The 17,584-nt window shown below is 49.3% G+C and overlaps 2 protein-coding genes; one reads left to right on the top strand and one right to left on the bottom strand.

The window, feature by feature from the left end:
* Nucleotides 1-9,307: 9,307 nt before the first annotated feature.
* Nucleotides 9,308-12,541, top strand: FFUJ_08440 (related to stage V sporulation protein K; the record flags this gene model as incomplete). XM_023580859.1 has 3 exons in its annotated part: nt 9,308-9,732; nt 9,780-10,230; nt 10,280-12,541. 3 exons carry the CDS (start codon nt 9,308-9,310, stop codon nt 12,539-12,541), a joined length of 3,138 nt encoding a protein of 1,045 aa, XP_023433559.1.
* Nucleotides 12,542-13,151: 610 nt separating this feature from the next.
* On the bottom strand, nt 13,152-17,180 carry FFUJ_08441 (related to cytosine C5-DNA-methyltransferase; the record flags this gene model as incomplete). XM_023580858.1 has 3 exons in its annotated part: nt 13,152-15,351; nt 15,404-17,124; nt 17,175-17,180. The coding sequence occupies 3 exons, from the start codon at nt 17,178-17,180 to the stop codon at nt 13,152-13,154; spliced, it is 3,927 nt and encodes a 1,308-aa protein (XP_023433955.1).
* Nucleotides 17,181-17,584: the final 404 nt, after the last annotated feature.

Raw genomic sequence — 17,584 nt, 5'->3', positions numbered from 1 at the left:
ATGTGGTTGTACAAGAGAGCCAGGTCAAGCAAAGACAAGCAAAGCAAAGCGAGACATGTCAAGTCGAGAGAGACAGGGAGGTTTGACCTTGGAGGAGGGAGTTTGTGTTGTACACTTACAATGTATGTCATGACGTATCGTCGTCTCGGAGTCGAATCGCGGCAGAGGAAAAAACCTAAGTATCGAAGTATTATCGACGATTGGACGATGCTGCGAGACAGGGATGGGGTCTCCCTTTTGGCAGCACGAGACTGCACAAGGGGCGTCGGGGGAGAGCTGCGCTGTACTGAGTTGTAGGTTTGATTTAAAGCTGGAGCTGGTTTTCGGGGCGTCGCGGTCGTAAACAAGTTTATAGGAGGAGAGAGTCGATAGGTATCGAGGCGAGACCTGGAGGCGCGAGCAGGGGCCGGATCGACGAGGGCGTGCGTAGGTACAAGTAATTAGGCGTGGGCGTGGTAGTACGAATAGCTCGTGCAGTGCTTGCAGTTGCAGTTGCAGACGGAGTGCAGTAGGGCTACAGGACAGACAGAACAGGACCGTAGTAGCTGTTGTTGAAGATTCGATTAGATTTTCGGTGGACCCAACAGGCCAGGGACTGCCTTTGTTCGGATGAATCGAATTGAATTGGATGGAGGGATGCTTGCTTTCGGAGCTCTCTGCTTGGTTCGATGTCCGATTCGACCAGGGTGTGCTGAGGTATGGTATGGTATGGTACGGTACGGTATGGATAAAAGGTGGCAGCACCCAAGATGTGCAATTGCTCCGGGCAAGATTGTCGAACAAAGAAATCGATTCGTTAAATAAAGGTATCAGGTTAACCGAGAAGGCAAGAATGGCCTTTAACTCGCTCGCAGAGTTACGCTGCGCGGGGAAATATGTCGACAAGGACAAGGAGCTGCAGCAACCCAGTTCAGGTTGACGAGGCGTAAGAGAGACAGCGAGAGAGAGGGAGGGGCAATTAATGTAGAGAGCTCCAGGTAAACGGACGGAATATCGGCGGCGGAAAGTCGCGGCTGCAACCCCAAAAGCCAGATCCAGAGGATGGGCAAACCCAAATAATCGTATCGACAAAGAAAGTAGAGGGAGAGATGATGGAAGAGGAGGATGGCAATTGGAAGGGATTCGACGGAAACGACGGGATCGGATGGACAAGGTTTAGTTTGAGTTTGTGAGTGAATGAAGCCGAGCTTAAGGATGACGATGCCTGTATTTAAGGGCAAAAGTAGAATGGAAAGACACCGAGAAAGTAGCTGGTGGTGATCTTCTAATGCATCACCATCATCATTGTCATTGTCATTCAGTCCGTAGAGTCGAGCCGAGTCGAATCGAGTCGAGGTTTCTTTGCTTTGGTTTCGATAGTACAAGCAGATGTCAACTCTCGTGGCTAGGTGTGGGGTGGGCGTTTTTTAGAGACATCCATGGCCCCTCGCGAACCTGAGAAACCGTTTGACCAAAGAAAAAAAGGGCCTAACTAAGATAATTCACATCAATCAATGAATGGGATCCAATAGGATATGACGGGGAAACTTGTCTCCATTGCTTCCATTCGGTGGGTACCGTACTACAGACAAGCTAGACAGGCTAGAAAGGACAAGGATCGTGTGTGGGTGATTGATATCCATGCCAATGCCGATTCATCCAATCCTACGGAGTACCTGGCTCTTTTTTCCCCTTCTCTAGCTCGATAATTTAGCTGAGATGCAGTACATATTCTCTCTCTTGTCTAGGGTATGGCATGGCTGGAATTGGCGGCAACCGGCACGTCAGTCAGTCAGTCAGTCAACTGAGGTACCTTAGAATCAAAACACCCTGGTGCTAAACGTGTGTGGGCGTGCGATGCGTCCTGTGCGAAGATGAATTGTTTGGGCGTCATTATATATCAAGGATTGGCTGTTAGAGGTGAGTTTCGTATCTAATATTAATCTGAGAGAAACAGTCAGTCACATGAATATTTCCAACAAGCAATTTGTGATTAACTTTACCCGTAAGAAACCACATTTCTCGGACACGCTAAAAGCCATCTTCTCGTTCCTAAGCATCCACATCCAAACCACATCCACACACCAAGTTTTTTTTTTTAATCTTCATCTATGACGATGAATCCGCAATGGAACAGCGGCAGGAGAATTCTCACCGCAAGATATTCAGGGATACGACGACCTCAAGTATCAAGCATCACGATGGCCATGGTCGTGAACATGAACAAGGCCTCGTACCTGACTTGAGTTGCTTCACATCATGACATGACCCACCAACAAATGCTAAAAGGAACGACGGTAACAAGCAGGAATAACCAGTCGTAATAAGGGTCCTCCGGTTGGACAGCCGATCCGCCGATACCTTTCCTCCAGTGAGAGGCTATCCCAATACCTTATTAACCTTTTCAAGGATCGGATCTTTACGACAACGATAACTTCCTAGGCTTGCTGACATATTAGTTGAGTACCTTGGTCGCTGGGATGCCAAAATAAGCGGCCCAAAGATCTGTCAAGTCTGGTACAAATCTACCCAAGTATTTTTAGTCACTTAGAACAGAGGTCTCAAGTTTCTTGTATCCCCTTGCTCAGGTTCCAAGCCGCCTCCGAGCGCCGGCCCCAGGGGAAATTCTGGTGCAAGTGGGACCTGTTCCGCTTGCCCAGCCACCAAGTCAATGGATGAATTCTCGGCTTGTTTTCTTAGCTGCTACGCCAAGCCTGGCTGTATGTAAGCCATCCCGATGAGCAATACGGAACTTCCTAGAGACACTTCTTCCTCTGATCTAGCGGCTGTTATGATAAATTAGATGACCAATCCTGGCTGCTGTGTCTAGGTCAAGACTACTGTACGGAGTACTAGTCGGGGGCAAAGAGAAGGGAATCGAACTTGTTTGCCAGGATTGCTTCTAGAGCGAGCCTAGACGACGGACGGGGTCAACAAAAAAGTCTGGAGGGGAATCCCGATGCTGAGGCACTTATGGGGACGGATCCGATGGAATACTCCACTCATCGCGTGCGTGCGTGCGTTGGAATCGAAGCAATGGGGCAAGCAAAAACAAGACAAGGGGTCCTCTTCTTTCGGAGGAAATGGTCGGACGTAACGGTACTTGAACGTTGCACTTCTCTCACGTCCCCGTCATGTTGGTCCAACAGAGCACGCACGGGCACGGCTCTCTACTCGGAGCGACTCAGCAAACAATGAAACCAACTTGTCGTAATACTCAGCTCACCCTGCGTTTAACAGATGTCCAAGGGTATATTATAGCCAAGAAACATACGGTAACATCGCAATCTTCAGCAACGAAACACAGAGCCAAGAGAACCTATCAAGCAACGGCCTCTAGCCCGAATAGGGTCTGGGCAGCAGTTGGCCATGGTCATTATGACAGCAGTTTTCACTACGACGACACGAGGGGGCTGTTCGCACAGGCACAGTTCGATTCTGCTTATTTGCTAGGTAATAAGGTAGTCTGTGCAACGTGAAGGAGAGAAAAGAGAAGGAAAGTTGACCCGTTCACGCGGGGAACTCTAAAAGTTCTCTTGTCTTGGAGTGGCATTGACTGCGAGCTATGGTAGCTGATGCCCTGGACATAATCTCCACCCTTCGAGAGAAGGAGATGAGACAAAGTTGTCGCTTCGGCGTGTGATGGAATAACCAAAGTCTGACTATCACCTACAGCATCTCCTCGGTATGTTTTGGAGGCTCTCCCTGCTGTCGCGTGCCCGTCAACTCTATCCGTACATACATGTGCAGGCATACCTCGTCTTGCACATGTCGAAGCTGTCTCGTCTTCCTTCTCGCTTCCAAAGCAGTGGATTACAATACCTTGCCTTGCCTTGCTAACCATCCACTGCTGTACCGAGAGCGGATACGATACGATGTGCGATGGTACCTCGTCTTTTTAGCCTAAGGAAACCTGGTTAGGCTTAGGTTACCTTTGGGCCGCCATCGTCCTTGTCTCCTCTTCTCCTCTGGTCCTTTTTTTTTCCCTTCCCGCACGAGATGGAGCCCGCCACAAAAGGACTCAGAACGGAGACCCCAGGAGCAATGACCAAGGGGGAGCAGGGGGGAATGACTTGTGACAGTTGTTCCAGAAGCCTTCGACGAAGAAAACAAACCCCTGTTTTGGTGGTTCACTTACATTTACATTACTTGTAGTCCACACCACCTATACAGCGAGATCCGTGAGAGACTGGGAGTGAGGCTGTCTCTGATGTTTCCTTCTTTTGTGTCCTTTCTTGCTTTTGCTGAAACACTTTTGATTCATGATTCGTGGTAACAGAGTCAGAGATCTGAGCTTCCTTTCGTTTCTTTTCATTTATTTTATTTTATTTTCATTTCTTTCCTCATCAATGATTAGCCCGCAAATACAGCCTTGGCGATCCCTTGATATGGGTTCACAAAAGGTCCTCGTTCAATTCACTCACCTGGAATAAGACCCAAGTATCATTTGTCAAAGGACATTGCGGACGTCAAGATGAGCCCACGACGTGGTCAACCCCTGGAAATCGTGGTCAAGGCACCGAAACGAGCAGGTCCCACGATCTCTATCCCTGCACCCACGCGCCGAGAGAGTGTTTTTGACAGGCGACAACCGCGGCAATGCAAAGCAATCAAGCAAGCAAGCAAGTAATTGTGTTCTGAGTTCGGTTTCTTCCACGTGTGTTCTCATACAAAGCATTGCTTATAATCTTAGTCTAGATCGTATACCAAGAAATAAGAGCTGAGAATTAAGGATCTGACTAGCTGTGAGTCCGTTGCTCTTGGCAATGAGTCCGAATGTCAACATGGTGCTGTAGATCAATGCTTGGGATCTCCAATACATGACATATGCACTGTACATGCCGCAAACACTGCAGCATCACCTGCAGCACATGACCTGCAAAAAATATGGGATTCTTCGCCGAGGCCTATTGTATGAATGTACTGTAGGCACTGTAAGATCTTTGCTCGACTAACCAACAAGCATGCTGCTGATACGCGTTGCATCTGCAACGTTGATACGGAGTAAAGATCAACGACGAATCAGACTCTGCGATCAACGACTGTCAATTAATCAACTTCTAACTCGTCTACTGTATGTATGTGTATGTACACGTACAGTATCCGTACGCAATCATCACCAATGTGAACCTGCCTATTGACAAACGTCATGTCAGCATAAGATGACTCGGCTCGGCGCGTTCCCTCCTCTCCCTCTGAAGATCATGATATCTCAACACCCCTCGACGCCCGCTGTCCATAATCTTTAGGAACGTGGAACGCCGTTGCAATGAGATAAACGGGCACTGGGCTGCATCCGCCTGCATATGCAGCTTCTAAAGCATCCATCGGTTAACGACTTCTAAGGTCTAGTTTACGACGATCACTCGCCCTGGGCTCCACGTCTTCTTTTCTCTTTACTCCGTCCATTTTCTTTTCTCCTTCTTGTTTTTGATAAGCCATGATAATCTTTCATACGTCTCCAGAAGCCTGGGGGTCAAAAGGAAGAAAGAAAAGAAAAAAGAAAGAAAGAAAATTTTAGTCCTGAGTCTCGGAAATCCCGGCCAAGGGAGACCGAGAAGTGCTCATGGCCATGGACTTGGACTCGGAAAAAGCAATTTACGGTCATCTTCACGCCCCCACCTCGGGCATGTGCCAGCTTCCTCCAGGGTCTTTGTCTGCGTGAATCTTTGTCTGGGTCCTAGATCGGTCTTGAAGCGAAGTCTGGTCGGTGATGCAGACGCATAATGCCGTTGCTATACCTTCAGCTGATCCCCCCAGCCATTGATACAAGTGGAACTACGCTGACTCTTGAGTCGTACTCGTCTATCGGCTTGGTGGATCGGCTTCAATCCTGTTCTTGCAAAGGGGGATTTCTTCTTGTCTCGCTCCCGAGGGCTTGTTTCAGCGTTTGCTTCTTCGCGTTGTCGCCTCTTCCCTCCCAGCGATCATTTGGTTCCGCTGGGCCGGATTTTGACGGATTTGCCGTACGTCAAGACATATTTCTGGTATGATCTCCTTGCCAAGCGATGACAGGTCGTATGTGTGTAGGTCTCAGACAATGGCATAGCTCGATATAATGATGGAGCTGCAGGCACGAGATAATGGCATTGCATTTGTGGTTCACTTTTTGACGCCAGATACCCCAATGGGGCGAAGGGATAGCTTCATTCAGTTTGGATCTGACTTTCAGCCTCGATCAGGTTCCATTGAGGCTTGTTGGCGATCTCACAGGGGCAATATGGGGTTGCGTGATGGCCGTTGAGTCCTGGAGTCTGGCGTTACACAAGTGACGATCTCAAGGGAGTGAATCTCTACAGTTGGCGTGGAGACGAGGTGCGACACATAGCAACAGTTTATCGAGTTCATACTCCTCTCCCTGTTCGTTCAGCCGCATCGCCGATAAGCCAAGAGTGAGTGAGACCTGATGAGAATGCGATGTCTTTTCTGACGTCGTCGACGATCTACCGACAGCTAAGCTTGATGTGTCTGCAAGTTATCATTTATGAGGAGTCATATTAAGAAGCAGTGAACGCCCTCGATAGTTCATGGCTGAATCAATAACTCGCAGGTGGCTGGCTTCCTGAATGCCCTGGATTAAACATCATGCAGTTGTCATGAACTTCAAGGACAGTCGTCACGGCTGAAATCATGTTGGCCCAAAGACAGTCCGGAGCTGTTCCGTGTCCTATCAGCCATTGCCTTGCCCGTTTCCTAGCAGGAAGGGATATCCTTTGCCTGTATTCAGTCTTTCTTACTCGTCCTCCAAGTCGAGAATTTCCGTATGTAGGAGCAAAAGCGGGAACTCTGGGAGAGAACCGTCCGAGTCAGCCTTGCCTCAAGTACTACAGAATGAGTTCGATGTGACGATCAATAGTGGATGTGAGTCTTTAGTCCAGAGCCGGTGCTTGATTGCGCATTGCTAGCTGAAGGTCGCTCAAAGCCTCAACCCCGATTCAAGCCGGGCGAAGCTCCCAGGCTCATGTCAAGTTTGTCTGGATGAAAATGATGAACTTTTCCGATATCGGTGATGGTGGCATTATTGTCAAAGAGAATGTTTCAAGCCATGCATCATATTCAGGCTGGTTTCTTTTGAATTGTAGGGTAAGTTCAACAACATTTACCTCGCAAAGCAATAATATCCCTAAAACACGCATTTAAGACTTTACTTGTGAGAAGATTAGAGGGTTTTTGGAACGTTTGTCATTCCGAAGTTGAAGATCGTTCGCATTTCGAGTCCAGGCTAACCTGGAGCCACGTGCGGGTCTATAATCTGGACAATTGGAGGCTGATGCGTGGCAGGGCAATTGTCTAGGTTAGCTCAGTTTATCTGTGCTGACAGATGTACTGTGCCGCCTCACTCTTGTTAGCCCAAGCCAAGGCATCAAGCTGTTCGAGGTGTAGATGCTAGTTATCAGTTGTTGGCGGTTTGTAATGGTTACACTAGGGCTTCGAGTCAAAGACGCGCACAAAACAAGCGCACGGTTTCTCGAATCTTGTATAACTCACTCATCATCTCTGTCCTCACCCCATCACTCAACATGTCCTACCTCAAACGTCCTTCACGCTCAGTAGCACTCAACCCCCGTCCAAGATTCCCTTTGAGGCCCTGCCACTGACTATGGCAGGGCGAACCGTCTCCACCGAATCGCCAAACCCTGGCGTGGACAGTGGACTCTTAGCAGCGTTTAGATGCTGTGTTTGGCTGGTTTTCGGCCTCCGGTGGACTCATCTACCGCCCCGCTCAGGGAGTAAAAAGACTTGAGACTTTAGAAGAGGATGCTAAAATAAAATTCGACAGGCGTCCCCTAAGCTAAGGCTAGAGCTATCTGAATATTTTTATCACTTAGGACTGAAGTCCTGAGTTTTCCTGCCTCCCCAAGCCCCCCACGGGATGCAGCTCGGCAGCGGCGGGTCTGTGCTGGCACGTTGAGGGGGTTGATTGGTGCAAGAGTCGTGTTTGGATTCAGCCTTGTTGAGGTTGATAACACGACAATGCCTGGAAGACGGCGGTTGGAGCATCATCAATGGACGAGTTTAAGCGAAGGGTTTAATGTAGATCAATATGAGGAGTATTATGGGGGTTCGGTCTGCTGATGTTTGAGCGAGAGTGCGTGAAGACTACGTTTCAGAGAGTCAACAAGATTAGACCTTACAGGAGACGTGCATTTAAAGATCAGCGAATGTTGACAGCTACCTTATGCTTACCTGGCATGGACCCTGAAAACAAGCCCAGAGCCACACAATCAAGGTCCCCTGTTCAACATCAACCGTCAATGGCAAGTCATCTCTTGCGGACAACATGTTACAGCCAATTGAAGTCTGTCCCCTCAGGTTTATCATCCAATGTGTTATTGTCTCGTGGCAGTGCATGAGGCAGCCGCCGTCTTACAGGGGCGTAGGCGGGAGACATGGTGATATCTGGAGCTCTGTTAAATCGCCGAGGGAGCTGGGAGCCTAGCCTGGGTAAAGTAGCTCCAGTTTGAGTGCCCGGATGACTCTTTTTTTTTTCTTGATGTGTTAAGCTCTGGTTGAAAGTAACACAGGATTACATAGCTCCATTGTCTTTTCAAGATGTATACCATGAATATTATTGAGCTTGAGGTGACTGCAGCATTGTGAACTTCTGAAACCTGGTGGGTTCATCATAGTAGAGTTATCTTACGTACTGTACAGCTCAAGTCATCATCTTTTATTTAGTAGCTATCGTACCATGAAATGTCTGGTATGGATGCTTCTATTCGCTACCTACCTTATGTGCCCGCCAAGGTACCGTGCAGGCTGTAGGTACCCCAATGGCACACAAGGTCAGCCCCCGTCTTACTCCATGTCGTACTCACCTCACCTTGCACATCGATTCCATTGGCTGCCTGCAGTCTACATCAAACAACTAAGCAGGCAGCTACCGCCTCAGCCTTAATTTTGAACTTCTCTTCTTCTGTTCTCAAACATTTCCAGATTTTCTCCTCTTCTTCTTTTCTTATCTTTACGGCGTCTCCTCGATAGTTGCTTGATTGCCTCTCAAGTTCAGTGTATCTTCTAGGCCGCTTCTCCTCTCCCCCGTGCCTTTCGTAGGTCTTTATCAATATCATCTCCTCGCTCGCACGCGATCTCTCTCTCCGCCTCCCTCTCCGTCTCCCTCCCCACCCCCGCTCCGGCTGTCCCATCCGCACATCCGCAGAGCTACCTACCGCCCGGTCCCTGCGTGTTCACCACTTATCTTTGCTTGCTTGCTAGCTCGCTAGCTGTTGAGAAACCCATACTTGGGAGTTGTAGCTTTATCTTAGAGCAAACAAACCAGCTCCAGTGCAATCCAGTTCACCTCACTTCATTTCAGTGCAATGCAATGATGGAGCTTGAATCTGCAGATATCAACTTTTCCGTCACATGGCTACTTGGTCTCAAGCCAAAATCCACGTATCCTTCATGGGCAAGAGACTTCCTGACCGATGAACCACATTTCCTTGTGAGCCGTCTTCTCGGCCTTCTTCCAACTCGCAAACCCCGCCGGCGCTTGAGAAGGCGGCGCAATCGTTCCAAGACTGTAGTTGTACCTGAGGAGCCTCTCAAGGAGGATGACCAAGATGCAGACGACCAAAACACGGACGGCTTCGGTCTAGGGAAATTATACGGTGATATTCCATACGAGACTGATGATGATTCCGAGTCTGAAGCTGAGGACGCACCTGTGGTGGAAGAGGAGCCACCTGTCTTGGCTGAGCCCGCATTCCTGGAACTGTGCAAGATGATGGAAGATCTTCTGGATGAAATTGAGTAAGTCGCACCTCGAATGCTTGGAAACGTCGACTAATTCGCCCCAGAAAATCACAGCAAGATGATACCGACGACTCAGACAACGAATCGATTGACGGTCTAGAACCCGAAGCTTGCCAAGATGAATCCCCATCAAGAATCGAGTGGTTGCGACAAAAGAAGGTGGAAAAGGCAGAGAACAAGTACCTCGACCGAGTCATGTCTTTAACTGGCCTCGAAGAAGTCAAGGCTTTCTTCTTACAAGCAAAGGCGAAAGTCAAGGCCGCTCAGAGGCGGGAGACCGACCTGAAGAAAGAGAACTTTGATGTAGTCTTCACGGGAGGTGAGGGAACAGGCAAGACAATGCTGGCTCGCCTATATGCCAAATACCTGATATCTCTTGGCGTGGTCAAGAAGTCTGGTGTTTTCACTGGAATCAACAGATTTTCGGCATACAACATGTCTAAAACATCGACTTTGGGCACCATACATAACACAAGCAATGCCTGTGGTGGCTGCGTAAGTGAATGCCCTATCACCAAGGCTAGGGATCGCTAATTTTCGTTAGATTGCCATCATTGACCACGCTCATTTAATGAACAGCGACGATTGTAATCTATGGAGCCTCTACGTTCGCTCACAAGACCTGCCCGGAAAAATTGTTCTCGTTGTAGCCGGCAATGGCGAATGGGGATTGTCAGACTTGATGGGTTACAGTGCTGAGGTGTCCAATCACTTTCCTGTTCTGAAGTTGCCAAATTACACAGCAGAAGAGCTACAGATAATATTCCATGGCCTCATGCGAAAGTGGTTCAAGGGCAGAATGGAAGTTGAGGACGGCTACGATGGCCTGTATGTCAAGATTCTGATCCGTAGAATCGTTTCAGGGGCCAGCGAAAAGACATTTGGTAACATCTGGCCAGTCAAAAAGGCATTTGTCGAAGCTTGCAGGCGTCAAGTTGGGCGTTTTATTCAAGCTCGTAAGACAGGGAACTACCCGGAAGACTTCAAAATGACCAAAGAAGACCTACTGGGTAACAAGCCTTCTCTTGGCCCCGAGAAGAGTCCTGCTTGGAAAGAGCTTCAACAACTCGTTGGGTTGGACGATGTTAAGGAGGCGATACTTGCTGTGGTCAACCAAGTCAACCAGAACTATATCCGAGAAATGCGCGGCGACGGTCCCTTGCACGTTTCACCAAACCGAGTCTTCTTGGGACCTCCAGGTACCGGCAAAACCACTGTTGCAAAGCTCTATGGTAGGATTCTAGCAGATTTCGGCCTCTTGTCCAAGGGCGATGTCGTCACCAAGACTCCAGCTGATCTTCTCGATCGCTACATCGGAGGATCGGAGAACAACACGCAAGAGGCTCTCCGGGAAGCAAAGGGCAATGTTCTGATCATCGATGATGCCCACATGCTTGACCCGGGCACCAATGGAAGTGCTGGTAGTTCCAAGAATGGTGATTTCAGAGGTGGCATCATCGACACGATTGTGGCAGAGGTAACTGGAACTGCTGGAGAGGATCGATGTGTTATCCTCTGCGGCTACCCTGACCAAATGAAGGAGTTGTATGCAAATGCCAACCCCGGTCTGGCCCGAAGATTCCCGCTGGATAATGCGTTTGTCTTCGACAACTTCAGTGAGGATACCTTGGGTAAGGTGCTAGACCTCAAGCTGGCAAAGGAGAAGCTGGTTGCTACCGACAAGGCCCGCGAGGTCGCTATGGAGGTACTGAAGCGAGCTTCTGTCCGGCCAAACTTTGGCAATGGCGGTGAGGTGGACAATCTTTTATTCAAGGCCATCTCAGCACGTTTCCGTCGCACTGCCAAAGAGCAGAGATTACATAATGAGGATCTTGATCAACTTCCTCTAGAACCTCAGGACTTTGATGCCAACTACGATCGACTATCACAAGCTGCGACAAACACGCGGGCATTGTTCGACGAGTTTGTAGGCTTCGAGGAAATCATCTCCAAGTTCGAATCGTACCAGTACATGGTGCAAGGTATGCGACTGCGCAATGTCGACCCTCGGCCCTATGTGCCCTTCACCTATGTCTTCAAGGGTCCTCCCGGAACTGGCAAGACATCGACTGCGAGAAAACTTGGCCAGATATTCTATGACATGGGTCTGATTGCCGCACCAGACGTCGTTGATGTCTCGGCATCACAGCTTGTCGGTGAATATTGTGGCCAAACTGGACCCAAGACACGCCGATTGCTCGAATCGGCACTCGGCAAGGTTCTCTTCATAGACGAGGCTTACAGACTCAATGGCGCTCGTGGATCGTTTGCCGAAGAAGCAGTCAGCGAGCTTGTTGATGCTGTGACAAAGCCTCAGTTCGCACGCAAGCTTATCATTGTGTTGGCAGGCTACGAGGAGGACATGGACCGTCTTCTTCGTAGTAATCAGGGTATCAAGAGTCGGTTCGCAACCGAGTTCACTTTCCGTCCTCTTCGATCGGAGCAGTGTATCGAGCAATTACGACAAGTTGTTGGAAAGGTGGGCATTACTATCCAAGCAACACCAGAGATGGATACTACCACTCGCACATCTTTGTTCTCACTGCTCCAACGTTTGAGCAACGACAAAGGCTGGGCCAGTGGCCGCAGCATCGAGACCCTTGGTGAGCGACTGATTGGACATATCTTCAAGGAATGCGCCATCAAGGGTTATACTGGCAAGGACCTTATTGTTTCAGGGCGTGAGTTGGTGACCATATTGGGACAGGCATCTGGTGTCCCTTACGCCAGCATTAGAATGCGAGGTGGTCAGATCCCTATGGGCGCTAAGGTGATGACCCTTAAGGATCTGGAGACATCGGAGTAGAAGGGTAGACGGACGGGACGCGATACTGCAAGAGGTTTTGAAATAGCGATTTGTTTTCTTCAGCGTGTTACATCGAATCTGGCTATTTTTGGTACGAGAAGGGGTGCATCCAAGAGCAAGGCGATATCAGCATTAGGTTGAATCGGAGTTTTGGAGTAGCATGTTTTCTCTCAACAGTTTATCCACGTTAGCAACTAGCGAGTTATCGCAACGACAGTAATGACTTTTGAATCACTCTTAATTTGCTTCGATTTATTCGTTTACCATCTGTCACTGACTCTCTCGATTCCCGGTGGTTGCTTATCATTCCTCCAGTGTAGAGATATGAGGGAGTGCTTCTCCTTAATCTCTATTCAGGCGTTAGTGAATGGGATTCACGATGGGCAAGAATGCAGTGGATGATAGATTAGGTCCATTATATTGTTATAAATCCTGTCCATCTTATCGTCTTATTGACGCCCACAGGGCTAGCTGTGACAGGTATCTAGTCTATATGAAAGACTCCCCGTTTCGTGATGCCCACGCACCTTTAAATTCGAAGTACAGGTTCGTATGACCAGACATACTTTTATGTGTATTCTTCTGAGCTCCGACATTAGTCTATACAAAACTATTCACCTGCGCTACTGTGCCGCAACCTATTTGATTTGGAACGGCTGGATGCTACAGACGTGGCCTTGCTAGGGCTATTGTACTCGTCTGTCCGGAGAAATTTCGATCCGTGGATCTCGACAGCGATGCGGCTACGCTTAGTAGACGTTTGAGGAGGAGCAGGAGGAGTCGAGCTCGGTGTAGACGAAACTTGATTGACTCGAGATTCACTTCTGGACTTTGAAGATTGTGGGGTGTTTTCGATGGAGGCTGACTCGGACTCAAGTCTCCTGATATTGGTGATAGGGGAAACCTCGATACCTATACGAGCTGGTACCGCAGAAGGAACTGCAGCAGTGGAGGAGTGATGCTCGTCTGCGAGGCTCTGAATCCATGCCTCGCAGAATACAGCACCCAAGCTCACCGCGACCTCACGAGCAACGCTGTTGCCAACGATTTTGTACTGATCACTTGGGATACCCAACAGGACTTCTTCGTCCCTGAACCCCTGTGCTCGTCGCGCCTCCATGATGGACAAGACGCGAGGCTCATGCCAGTGTAACGTGCGGCCGTTCTTCGCATCGTCCGGACTTTGGGTCTTGACGACTGTGACAAAGAGATGGTCGGGTCGTTGTCGGCCATATGCGTTCGAGCTCGGGTTTCCTCGTCCCAACCCCTTATCGGTGCGTTCAGGAAATGCTAGGCGCTCGCTTGGCGTCATTACACCTGAACCAGCCTTTTTCAGGTTGCGACCATACCAGGCCTGTGCGAAGTTCATACCCCAAGGCTGAGTTGGGATGAGGTGAATCCTACCTCGCATTAGAGGCGTGATGCCTACAGACACCCGATGGTCGGGGTACGGTACGCATACATCTGGCTTTGAATCATAAATAGGGGGCAGGTCGGCAGTGGAAGCCCTCGCAGACACAAAGTCAAATGGTGTGGCAGCCGGCATAGCGCGCTCAGCCGTAGGTTCCCCAGTAGGGAGAATACCTAGACTAAGCCTGGAAGTATCTTGCGGATGACCATGGGTTTGATATGGTGCGTGAGGTAAGCGGTGGCCTGGTGCAGCAAAAGCCAGGAACACACGAGAACGACGCTGAGGGGCACCGCAGGCAGAAGCATCGAGAAAGAAAAAGTGTGCTTGATAACCCAAGCCTACAATGGCACAAATGAGTTGACTGAACACGTCTTGATCTCGATTGGCTGTCTTTTGCACGATTCCCGGAACGTTCTCAAGGAGACCATATCGTGGACGGTATAGGTCAACGCACGACGCAAAGGCTGCTACCAACGACTGGTTCTTCCGCTGAGCGGCAGTTGTTTTATCGTTGGTCAGCCGAGAGAAGCCTGGACAAGGGCTACCGCCTGAGATAAAATCCACATCTCCAATCGGTGGGACATTGACTGAAAACTCACCCTCGATAGCAAGACGTTGGAGATCGTCTATAGACCCAAGGAATGGAGATACTTCAGAGGGCCCAGTAATGTTTGCCATGTAAGTATGAATAGCCTTGGCGTCAAAATCGTTCGCCCATCGCATCTCGATAGCACCTCCATCTTCTAACCCACGACCAAAGTTACCACCACCGCAAAAGAGGTCCAGACCTCGCAGCCGTGGAATAGACTGCGATGGGTCGTAGCCCTGCTGTATAGACGAGGGAGGTTCGGATAGCGCAACATATAACTTCGTTCCAGTCTCATTGTCGGAAACTTGTTCGTGTGTGAAATAGAAAAACCCTCCCACACCGTCACGGTCATATGGCGTTGGTATTGCTTGCCCGTCTTTAAAATGACGCACGAAACACGGCTCGAGAATGCGCGATCTTTTTACCTCGACAAGCGGCTCGACATAGCTGTACACCAACTCATTGGGTCGAGCTTTGGATGCCGGATCAACCTGGTATCTTCTTAGCAACTTCCGAAACCTGTATATACCGTTGCCTTCCTCCTCATAGAAGGTAAGAAACTCGCAAGGCTCGGACCGACCGCTAGTCCTGTTGATCATGATGAGTCGCGTTTCGCCAGTTTGTAACCCCAGCGCCTGAGGAGAGCTCTCGCGCAGATGAATACAACGAAAATGGGCTTTCTCAAGGGTGACCCAATTTCGTTCTTGGCATATATATGTTTGGCGACAAAAGAATTCGGCTTCAGTCGCCGAAGTCCCCCCAAATTCGACTTGGTGAACCCCTGACACTTCGTCCTCGGAGATCTTTGCTCTGGTATCACGAGCAATGATCGGACAAAAACAACTCGTTGTTCCAAGGGTACTTCATCAGACCGCATAGGGTGTCCACGGGTCGATAGTACCAAATCACGTCGAACGTTCTCTGGCCACGCTTGTTGACACGCACGCGCTGTACCAAGGCGAACCATCGATCGACGTCATCAAACCCATGCGCAACGTCACGTCGCCATTGTGTGCCAGATCCCTCGGCATCTCTTTGGGTCGAGATTGTGTCACCTGCTCGAATCGCTCGAATTTGCTTAATTCCAGCCGTTGTTATGGTCTTACCACTATCATGAACTGGCGCTGGTAATTCCAGATGGCGTTGCTTTATCAGTGCATTTTGCAAAGACTGAGTAGTCTCACTCAGAGGAATGGCCTTGAGACGGTTGCCGAATGGCTGGTGACTGAAACAGTCGAAAATGTATTGGGTAACGACAGTATCTGTGTCTTCGCTGGGCCCAATCTTTGGGCACGGTTTGTATCGCGTAAACTCCCAAACCTCGGCCCAGATAACATGCTTGTATGTTTTTCTATGCCCAAGAACACCGATCGCTTCCTTGTGTAAAAATGCAATATTGGCCACAATCGCCGTCCTGAAATCATCGTTTACGTGCTGCCCCTTCCACGAGATGAAATCTGGTGCATGGCGGTGCCTTTTCGCCAGCCAAATGCTGAAGTTTGATCTAAAATGGAAGATCGTAACTTGGTCGTCTTCCTCCCCCTTGAACTTGAGGTAATCCACGAAATGCTTTGCGAGATCTGCAACCCACAAGAACGGGTCAAAGAAACGACGATATTCCTTGGCAGGGCTATTCAACCGGTAGTATATCTCGCGTTCAGTGTTTAACACTGATCGTACCCAGATTTTGTCTTTGACAGTGTGCTTTGATAATGTACCGTAGTTCTCGATCGGCAATGCGCTGATTTCCACGCGGTGAACGTAGAAAGCAGTATTACCAACACTCAGTTTTCCGTCAAAGAAGACAGTATTGAAGCCATGTTTTGTGTGGAGGTGGTGGAGAGAGCACATCTCCTGGCCGTATTTTTGACGATCGGAGTAGACTGAAAAATCGTCAAGTTGGAACTCAACGAAGTCGTCATGGTCAATACCCTGACCGGCCTCTTCAGCCACCTCGAGCAGTCGAGCAACAGCCTCACGTTCCTTAAGGACTGGAACACCCGGTTCGAATGGTTCGTAATACGACCTTGGCACCAGGAGCAGACTCTCCGGGAACTCAACGCTCATATTCGCGCTGACAGGGACGTCCAGCGTCTCTTCCAATGCAACGTCTTCTTGTTCCACTATTTCAGCCGAAGCACCTGCACCTGCATCACCAAGTTCTAAATCAAGATCTACAGCTTCCACGACGCACGACGCTGGAAGCTCAGGCATTTCCGGGTACTTGTCTGCGACGAGGTGTTCGGGGCTTGGGACGTAGTCAGGAGGGCTCTGGATGGGAGAGCTAGGGGACAAGTCGACCTGCTGCGGGAGATCCATGAGCTCTTCCTCCTCCTCCGCTTCCTCCATCTCACCAAACTTGGTCCACATTTTAGGTGCATCATGACTGGTAGTGGTGGTGGCCGCATGAGGCTCCCTCGCAGCAAAGGTGTCTTCAAACACACCGTCGACGTCGCCATTGTGATCTGTGAGCCAATTGATGTCCGGGTTCTCGAAATTCTCTAGCGTTAGGCCGATAAACTTATTTTCTTTCTGGAACTCATCTAGCGTTAAATCGACAACATCATCGTCAAGATCGACATGCTAGTCAGCGTCAGCAGCCGAACCATTCTGGTTTTGAGATACAACCTTACAGGCATTTTGAGGTATAAGGCGCATACCACTGCATGCTTAAAAGCAATGGAAATAATGGATCTTTGTATGCGAAAAACTCGATGGAAAGACAACACCAAGCAGTCTACACCTCCCGTATCATCTTTTGATGAGTACAACTGGTCTGACAATGCCAAGAGAATCCCATGTAGACAGGTCAGGCTTTGTATACAGGAACGATGAGAAAGCAAAATAAAGAGAGTTAAGACGCGAATAGGGATCGTTGGAAAGCCTCAATTTCAACGCTGCCAGATGAGTGAGTGTGATCACAAAGACGCGAAAGGTTCGAAGCGTTCGTCGTATGCAAAGGGAGGGTTGATTTAGGTGGAGAGGAGCGTGTATCTGTATGTTTTATGAACGGAGAGAGCAGAAGAAGCCGAAGCGAGACGAT

The sequence above is a fragment of the Fusarium fujikuroi genome, chromosome FFUJ_chr07, assembly GCF_900079805.1.
Source record: "Fusarium fujikuroi IMI 58289 draft genome, chromosome FFUJ_chr07".
Taxonomy (NCBI): domain Eukaryota; kingdom Fungi; phylum Ascomycota; class Sordariomycetes; order Hypocreales; family Nectriaceae; genus Fusarium; species Fusarium fujikuroi.
This window is presented reverse-complemented; position numbering and strand designations above follow the sequence as displayed.